The 9,278-nt window shown below is 69.7% G+C and overlaps 1 protein-coding gene across 1 annotated transcript; it reads right to left on the bottom strand.

Annotated features, from left to right (window-relative positions):
• Positions 1 to 5: 5 nt before the first annotated feature.
• Positions 6 to 7,971, bottom strand: LOC310891299 (RNA-binding protein Nova-2-like; the record flags this gene model as incomplete). The annotated part of the gene is given in 6 exon segments (XM_083853559.1): positions 6 to 644; positions 2,526 to 2,581; positions 2,584 to 2,691; positions 5,604 to 5,747; positions 7,888 to 7,953; positions 7,956 to 7,971. Coding segments are annotated over 6 exon segments (1,029 nt in total), but the record flags the coding sequence as incomplete, so codon positions are not given.
• Between the last annotated feature and the right edge of the window lie 1,307 nt (positions 7,972 to 9,278).

Raw genomic sequence — 9,278 nt, 5'->3', positions numbered from 1 at the left:
GCCACCAAGGGGGCGGCGGGCCCCAGGTAGCCGTTGGCCAAGGAGCCCAAGGCGAAGGCGGGCGCGCCGGGGCCGCCGGCCGCATCGTTCGCGTACGAGGCCAAGAGGTTGGCGGCCGCCGCCGCCGCCGGGGTCGCCCCGGCCGCCACCGCCGCCAAGGCGGCCGAGCCCAAGCCCAAGGGCGGCGCCGGGCCGTAGCCGTAGCCGGCCAAGGTGTTCAAGGCGGCGCCGATGGCCAAGAGGTCGCCGCCGGAGAACCCGGGAGCGGCGGCGGCGGCGGCGAAGGCGCCCAAGGCGCCCGGCGCGGCCAGGACGGCGGCGGGCTGCAGAGCGTCGGCGGGGCTGGCGTAGGGCGAGCCGGTGGGGTTGGAGTTGGCCACGGGGCCGGCGACGTTGGCGTAGCTGACGTTGAGGCAGCTGCTGCTCTGCGGGTCCTCGCGGATCCTCTGCACGATGGCACGCACGGCGGCGTGCAGCTGGGCGGCCTCGCCGCTCACCGTCACCACGCGCTCCTGCAGGTTGAGGCCCTCGGGCTTCTGGCTGAGCTGCACCCAGGCGCCCGACTGCTCCATGATGGCCTTGACCGTCGCGCCGCCCTTGCCGATGATGAGCCCCGCCGTGCTGTTGGGCACGATCAGCTTGGCCTAGGGGGCGGGGGGGGGGGGGGGGCGGGTTGGGGTGGGGGGGGGTAAGGGGGGTTAGCGCGGGGCTGGGGGGACGGGGGCGGGGGGCGGGGGGACGGGGGTGATGGGGATGGGGTTGGGGGGGTCGTAGGGGTGGGGGTTGTTGGGTTGGGGGTGGTGGAGGTGGGGGCTTTGGGGTTGGGGTTATGGGGATGGGGGTTATGGGGGTCATGGGGATGGGGGTCATGGGGATGGGGGTCAGGGGGATGGGGGCTATGGGGATGGGGTTGGGGGGCTCATAGGGATGGGGTTTGTTGGGTTGGGGGTGGTGGAGGTGGGGGCTTTGGGGTTGGGGTTATGGGGATGGGGGTTATGGGGCTGGGGTTAGGGGGTCATGGGGATGGGGGTTATGGGGACGGGGGTCATGGGGATGAGGGTTATGGGATTCTTGGGGATGGGGGTCATGGGGATGGGGTTAGGGGGGTCGTAGGGATGGGGTTTGTTGGGTTGGGGGTGGTGGAGGTGGGGGCTTTGGGGTTGGGGTTATGGGGATGGGGGTTATGGGGCTGGGGTTAGGGGGTCATGGGGGATGGGGGTTATGGGGACGGGGGTCATGGGGATGAGGGTTATGGGATTCTTGGGGATGGGGGTCATGGGGATGGGGTTAGGGGGGTCGTAGGGGTGGGGGTTGTTGGGTTGGGGGTGGTGGAGGTGGGGGCTTTGGGGTTGGGGGTTCTGGGGCTGGGGGTCAGGGGGATGGGGGTCATGGGGGTCAGGGGGACGGGGGTTATGGGGATGGGGCTGGGGGGGTCGTAGGGGTGGGGGTTGTTGGGTTGGGGGTGGTGGAGGTGGGGGCTTTGGGGTTGTGGGTTATGGGGCTGGGGGTTATGGGATTCTTGGGGATGGGGGTCATGGGGATGGGGGTCATGGGGTTGGGGGTCAGGGGGATGGGGGTTATGGGGATGGGTTAGGGGGATCGTAGGGGTGGGGGTTGTTGGGTTGGGGGTGGTGGAGGTGGGGCTTTGGGGTTGGGGTTATGGGGATGGGGGTTATGGGGGTCATGGGGATGGGGGTCAGGGGGATGGGGGTCATGGGGATGGGGTTAGGGGGGTTGTAGGGGATGGGGGTGTTGGGTTGGGGTGGTGGAGGTGGGGGCTTTGGGGTTGTGGGTTATGGGGCTGGGGGTCAGGGGATGGGGGTTATTGGGTTGGGGTTATGGGGTTGGGGGTCATGGGTTTGGGGTTATGGGAGTCATAGGGATGGGGGTTATGGGGCTGGAGGTCGTGGGGATGGGGGTCAGGGGGATGGGGGGGCATGGGGGATGAGGGTTATAGGGATGGGGTCATAGGGATGGGCGTTATAGGGTGGGGGGTCATGAGGCTGGGGGTTATAGGGTTGGGGGTCATGGAGTGGGGGTTCATGGGGCTGGGGGTTATGGGGTGGGGGGTTATGGGGTGGGGGTCATGGGGTGGGGGGTCATGGGGCTGGGGGTTATGGGGTGGGGGTCATGGGGTGGGGGGTCATGGGGCTGGCGGTTATGGGGTTGGGGGTCATGGGGCTGGGGGCGGTGCGGGGCTGGGGGCTGATCGCGCGGGGGGCTGCAGGTGTCGGGGGGGCGCCTTCAGCACCATGGACAGCGACACGGGGGGGCGTGGCCGGGCGGGAAGGGGCGTGGCCGGGAGGAAGGGGGCGTGGCCGGGAGGGAAGGGGGCGTGACCGGGAGGAAGGGGGCGTGGCCTGGAGGGAAGGGGCGTGGCCTGGAGGGAAGGGGGCGTGACCGGGAGAGAAGGGGGCGTGGCCTGGAGGTAAGGGGGCGTGGCCTGGAGGGAAGGGGGCGTGGCCTGGAGGGAAGGGGGCGTGGCCGGGAGGGAAGGGGGCGTGTCCCCGCCTCGCCCCGCCCACCTGCTTGGCGCGCTCGGGGCTGACGGCGCCGTGCGGCGGGGGCGCGCCGGGGGTGTCGGCGCGGGGGGGGCCGGGGGCGCGTCCCGCACCTTGCCCGCGATGAAGCTGTGCACAGCATTGAGCGCCTGCGCCGTGCCCTGCACCAGGCACACCCGCTCCGTCGTGCCTGGGGGGGCGGGGGGGGGGAGCCGTTAGGAACCGGCCCCCATCACCGCCACCCCCCCCATCATCGTCACCCCCCCCCCGGCACCCCATCGTCCCCCCCATATCACCCCCATCGTCACCCCCCCGTATCACCCCCCCTTCATCGTCACCCCCCATCATCGTCACCCCCCCATATCACCCCCATCATCACCCCCCCATCATCGTCACCCCCCCCATCACCCCCATATCACCCCCCCATCATCGTCACCCCCCCCATCACCCCCATATCACCCCCCCGTCATCATAACCACCCCCATCATCATCACCCCTCCACATCACGCCCCCATATCAGCCCCCCCATATCACCCCCCATCATCGTCACCCCCCCATCATCCCCCCCATATCACCCCCCCATCGTCAGCCCCCCATCACCCCATCATCGTCACCCCCCGGATCACCCCCCCACCATCGTCACCCCCCCATTGTCACCCCCCCATCGTCACCCCCCCACACACACCCCATCATTACCCCCCCATATCACCCCCCATCATCATCCCCCGCATCACTCCCCCATATCGCCCCCCCAACATCATCACCCCCCCCACATCATCACCCCCCCCCGTATCAGCCCCCCCCACATCACCCCATCATCATCGCCCCCCCATCGTCACCCCCCCATCAGCGTCACCCCCCCATCAGCGTCACCCCCCCCGTATTACTCCCCCAAATCATCAGCCCCCCCCCCCCCCAGGACTCCCCCCATCATCACCCGCCCCCCCACATCACCCCATCAGCATCGCCCCCCCATCATCGCCCCCCCATATCACCCCCCCATATCACCCCCTCTTCCTCATCACCCCCCCATACCACCCCCCCACCATGACTCCCCCATCATTACCCCCCCCCATATCACCCCCCCATCATCACCCCCCCTATGCACGAGGCCGGGGGGGGGGGGGGCACTTAATGCCCCCCCCCGCGCCCTTCCGCCCATTGATCCCCTTCCTCCCGCACCCAGCCCTGCCGCCATCCGGCTTCCTGCCGGCGTCCGGCCCCCCCCCGCCCCCCCCCCGCTGCCCCCCCCCCCGTTAATCGTCTTAGACCCCCCCCCCAGAGGATTATTGCCCCCCCCCCCCCCGTTAAGCTCCAGTTTGACCCGAAAATGAAGCCGGGGGCGGGGGGGGGGAGTTGGGGATGGGATCCACCCCCCCTCCGGGGCTTTGCTAATCCCCCCCCCTCGCCCCCCCTCCCGGCCCTATAGACCTCATAGGTCCCCGCTGGCCTCTATAGCCCCAGCCCCTATAGACCCCATAGGTCCCATGGGCCCCCAGAGCTGCTGCCCCCATTAGCCCTCCAGAACCCCCCCATGCCCCTATAGCCTCCCCCCATGTCCCCTATAGCCCCCCCATGTCCCTTATAGCCCCCTCATATGTCCTTTATAGCCCCCCCATGTCCCCTATAGCCCCCCCATAGCCCCTATAGCCCCCCCACATCCCCTATAGCCCCTGCCCCACATCCCCTATAGCCCCCATACCTACCTGGAGCCTTCTGCCCTCTCAGCCCCTATAGCCCCCATGCCTCCCCACAACCCCCATGGCCGCCCCAGCCCCTATAGCCTCCAGACACCCCCATGGACCCTACAGCCCCTGTACACCCTCACAGGTCCTGAGCCCCTACAGCCCCCATATAGCCCATAGCCCCCCAGCCCCTATACATCCCCATAGCCCCCCCAGCCCCTATGGCCTCCATACAGCCCCATAGCCTCCCAGCCCCTAGACCCCCATATATCCCCAGAGCTCTTTAGTTTCTATAGCCCCCATAGCCCCTATAGTCCCCATACAGCCCCCATATACCTCTATAGCTTCCATACAGCCCCTATAGCCCCCATACACCCCCATAACCTCTTAGTCCCCATAGCCCCCATAGAACCCCAGACCCTCTAGCACCCATACAGCCCCTATAGCCTGCATACAGACCCCATACAGCCCGTATAACCCCCATACAGTTCCCATACAGACCCTATAGCCGCCATACAGACCCTATAGTCCCCATACAGTCCATGTATGACGCCATACAGCCCCCATAACCCCCATACAGTCCCCATACAGCCCCTATAACCCCCATACAGCCCCATACAGCTCCTATAGCCCCCATACAGACCCCATACAGCCTCTATAACCCCCATACAGTCTACATGTGACCCCATACAGACCCTATAGCCCCCAGAGACCCCTTACAGATCCTATAGCCCCCATACACCCCCTATACCCCCCATACAGCCCGCATACAGCCCCCATACAGTCTCTATAACCCCCATACCTTCCTTTTGCCCCCCCCATAACCTCTTCCCCCACCTCCCCGCCCCCTGTAGCCCCTATACAGCCCCCATACAGCCCCCATAGCCCTCATACAGCCCCTATAGCCCCCATACAGTCCACATATGACCCCATCCAGCCCCTATAGCCCCCATCCAGCCCCCATCCACCCCCTATAGCCCCCATCCAGCCCCCATAACCCCCACCCATCCCCATAACCTCTTCCCCCCCCACCCCCCCATTAACCCCCCTCCCCTCCCTGCCCCCTATAGCCCCTATAGCCCCCCTGCCCCCTATATCCCCATCCAGCCCCCATCCACCCCCTATAGCCCCCATCCAGTTTCCATAACCCCCATCCACCCCCATAACCTCTTCCCCCCCCACCCCCCATTAACCCCCCTCCCCTCCCTGCCCCCTATAGCCCCTATAGCCCCCCTGCCCCCTATATCCCCATCCAGCCCCCATCCACCCCCTATAGCCCCCATCCAGTCTCCATAACCCCCACCCATCCCCACAGCCCCCCCCCGCCACCCCCATAACCTCTTCCCCCCCACCCCCCCCATTAACCCCCATCCCCCCCCGGTCCCCTATAGCCCCCATACCGCCCCCCCCCCCGCACCGGGGTAGAAGTCCCTGGCCTTGGAGAGCTTGATGGTGGCCCCCGTGTCCCGCTGCAGGCGCGCGATCGTCTGCCCCCCCCGGCCCAGCAGCGAGCCGGCCGCCGCGCTGGGCACCAGCACCTTCAGGAAGTACTCGCCCTCCTCTGGGGGGGGGGCCGTCACCCCCTGCACCCCCCCCCCGGCACCCCCCGACACCCCCCCAACACCACCCCAACACCCCCCCCCCGACACCCCCCGACACCGCCCCCCCGACACCCTCCCCCCGGACACCCCCCGACACCCCCCCGGCACCTCTCGACACCCCCTGACCCCCCCCCCCGACACCCCTGATACCCCCCCGACACCCCCCCCGGCCACCCCCCGACACCCCCCCCAATAACCTCCCGACACCCCCCCGACACCCCCACCCCAACACCCCCCCAACACCCCCCCCCCCGACACCCCCCCCAACACCCCCCCGGCACCCCTCGACACCCCCTGACCCCCCCCCCCCCCGACACCCCCCGACACCCCCCCCAATACCCTCCCGACACCCCCCCGACACCCCCCCGGCACCCCTCGACACCGTCCCTGCACCCCCCCCCGACTTTCCCCCCCCCTGCACCCCCCCCAACCACCCCCCCGACACCGCCCCCCGACACCCCCCCTGCACCCCCCCTCCGGAAACCCCCTGGCACCCCCCAACACCCCCCCCCCACCACCACCCCGACACCCCCCCCCCAGACACCCCCACCACCACCCCCGCCACCCCCCCCCAGACACCCCCCCGACACCCCCCTCCCCCCAAGGTACCCCCCGGGGGGGGCCGCGCCCCCCAGCCCCAAGCGTTTGGGGACACTCCAGGACCCCCCCCTCAATCCCAGGCGTTTGGGGACCCCCCCAGCCCCAAGGATTTGGGGACCCCCCCTTGACACCAAACATTTGGGGACCCCCCCCTTGACCCCAGATATTTGGGGACCCCCCAGCCCCAAGGATTTGCGGACCCCCCCTTGACCTCAGATATTTGGGGACCCCCCCTTGACCCATGCACTTGGGGACCCCCCCTTGACCTCAGATATTTGGGGACCCCCCCAGCCCAAGGATTTGGGGACCCCCCCTTGACCTCAGATATTTGGGGACCCCCCTTGACCCCATGCACTTGGGGACCCCCCCTTGACCCCAGATATTTGGGGACCCCCCCAGCCCCAAGGATTTGGGGACCCCCCCTTGACCTCAGATATTTGGGGACCCCCCCTTGACCCCAGATATTTGGGACCCCCCCTTGACCTCAGATATTTGGGGACCCCCCCTTGACCCCAGATATTTGGGGACCCCCCCTTGACCTCAGATATTTGGGGGACCCCCCCTTGACCCCATGCACTTGGGGACCCCCCCTTGACCCAGATATTTGGGGACCCCCCCAGCCCCAAGGATTTGGGGACCCCCCTTGACCTCAGATATTTGGGGGACCCCCCCTTGACCCCAGATATTTGGGGACCCCCCTTGACCTCAGATATTTGGGGACCCCCCCTTGACCCCAGATATTTGGGGACCCCCCCTCGCCCCCATGCACTTGGGGACCCCCAGCCCCCCCCAGCCATTGGGGGTCCCCCAAGGCCTCTCCCCGCCCCCCCCCATCCCAGGCCCCCCCCCCTCCCCGTTGCATTGTGGGAAATTCCCCCCCGCCCCCCCCCCCCCCCGCGCAAAGGCTGATGGGAATCTCCCTCAGCATCCCCCTCCCGGGGCCTTGTGGGCGGGGGGGGGGGGCACCGGGGACACCGGGGGGGGCACCGGGGCCTGTACCGGGGGGGCGGGGGGGGGGGGCGGTGAGGGGGAGGGGGACGGGACCGTAGGGGGGGGGATAACGGGGAGGGGGGGTACCGGGGGGGATAACGGAGGGGGGGCCTGGTGTTGGCGGGGTCCTGGGGGGGGTCCCGGGGGGTCTGGGGGGGAATGGGGGGGACCGGGGGGACCGGAGGATCGGGAGGGGTACGGGGGGGACCGGGGGGTCCCGGGGGGGTCCGGGGGGGTCCCGGGGGGTCCAGGGTGGTTCCAGGGAGGATCCGGGGGGGTTTGGGGGGCTCCGGGGGGTCCCGGGGGGACCCGGGGGTCCTGGGAGGGTCCTGGGGGGGTCCGGGGGAAACCGGGGGGGTCTGGGGAGTCCCGGGGGGGGTCCCGGAGGGGTTCGGGGGGATCGGGAGGGGGCCGGTGGTGACCCCGGGGGTCCCGGGGGGAGTCCCGGTGGTCCCGGGAGGGTCCCGGAGGGGTCCGGGGGGGGTCCGGGGGGGTCCCGGTGCCGCTCACCGCCGGTGTTGGAGCGCTTGGTGCTGGACGCCTCCGGGGGGGTCTCGAGGGGCCGCTTGCGGGAGTCGGCGGGTCGGGGTCCATGGGCGGCACCGGCACCGGCACCGGCACCGGCACCGGGACCGGCAACGCGCGGGCGGGGCGGGAGGGGGCGTGGCTAAGAGCGAGGGGGCGGGGCTAAGAGGAGGGGGCGTGGCCTGCCGGGGCGTGGTCTCCGCGGGCGGGCCTCCGCGGGCGGGTGACGGCAGCAGGGGGCGTGGCCGGGCTGAGCTGGGGGCGGGGCTGTGGCCCTGCGCGCGGGGCGCGCTGGGAGTTGTAGTTCCGCGCCCCACCCCCCGCCCCCGCGCCTTGGTGGGGTGCTGACGTCAGAGGCCGCGATGACGTCACGGGGTGAGCTTTGCCCCCTACCCGGCGGGTGCCCGGGGAGGGGGGCGTGGCCTATCACAGCCCCGCCCACCGACGGCCAAGAGCCGCAGGGGCGTGGCTTGCGGGCAGGCCCCGCCCCGGCCTACAGCTCCCGCAGCCCCGCTGACGTCACGGGGGGGCGGGGCGCGCGCGCCTGCGCGGGGCGCGCGTGGAGGCTGCTGAGCGCGCGGGAGGCGGTGAGGGGGGGGCTGGGGGCCTGGGGGGGCCTATAGGGGCCTATAGGGGGCTGGGGGGGGCTATAGGGGCTGGGGGGGCCTATAGGGGCCTGAGGGGGGCTATAGGGGGCTGGGGGGGCCTATAGGGGCTTGGGGGGGCTATAGGGGCCTATAGGGGGCTGGGGGGGCCTATAGGGGGCTATAGGGGCCTATAGGGGGCTGGGGGGGCTATAGGGGCCTATAGGGGGCTGGGGGGGGCAATAGGGATCTATAATTGGGGCCATAGGGAGCTGGGGGGCCTATAGGGGCCTATAGGGATCTATAGGGGGCTGGGGGGCCTATGGGGGCTGGGGAGGGCTATAGGGATCTATAGGGGGCTGGGGGGCCTATAGGGGGCTGAGTAGGCTATAGGGGGCGGGGGGGGGCTATAGGGGCCTGGGGGGGCTATAGGGATCTATAGGGGGCTGGGGGGGACTATAGGGGGTTTATAGGGGGCTGGGGGGGGCTATAGGAGCTGTGGGAGCCTATAGGGGGTCTATAGGGGCCTATAGGGGCTTATAGGGGGCTATAAGGGGTTTATGGGGCCTTGTAGGGATCTCTAGGGGCCTATTGGGATCTATAGGGGCCTATAGGGGCGGGGGGGAGCCTTATAGGAGCCAGCGGGAGGAGGGACGGGCCCTATAGGGGCCCACAGGGGCCTGCGGGGCGGGGAGCTCCTATAGGGGTCTGTGGGGCTGGGGGGGGCTCTGTAGGGGCCTGAAGGGGACTCTATAGGGCCTCTATAGGGGGCCTGTGGGGTGGGGGGTACTC

The sequence above is a fragment of the Anser anser genome, assembly GCF_964211835.1.
Source record: "Anser anser genome assembly, contig: HAP1_SCAFFOLD_576, whole genome shotgun sequence".
NCBI lineage: Eukaryota > Metazoa > Chordata > Aves > Anseriformes > Anatidae > Anser > Anser anser.
Note: the sequence above shows the minus strand (reverse complement) of the source record. Positions and strands in the feature narration are given on the sequence as shown.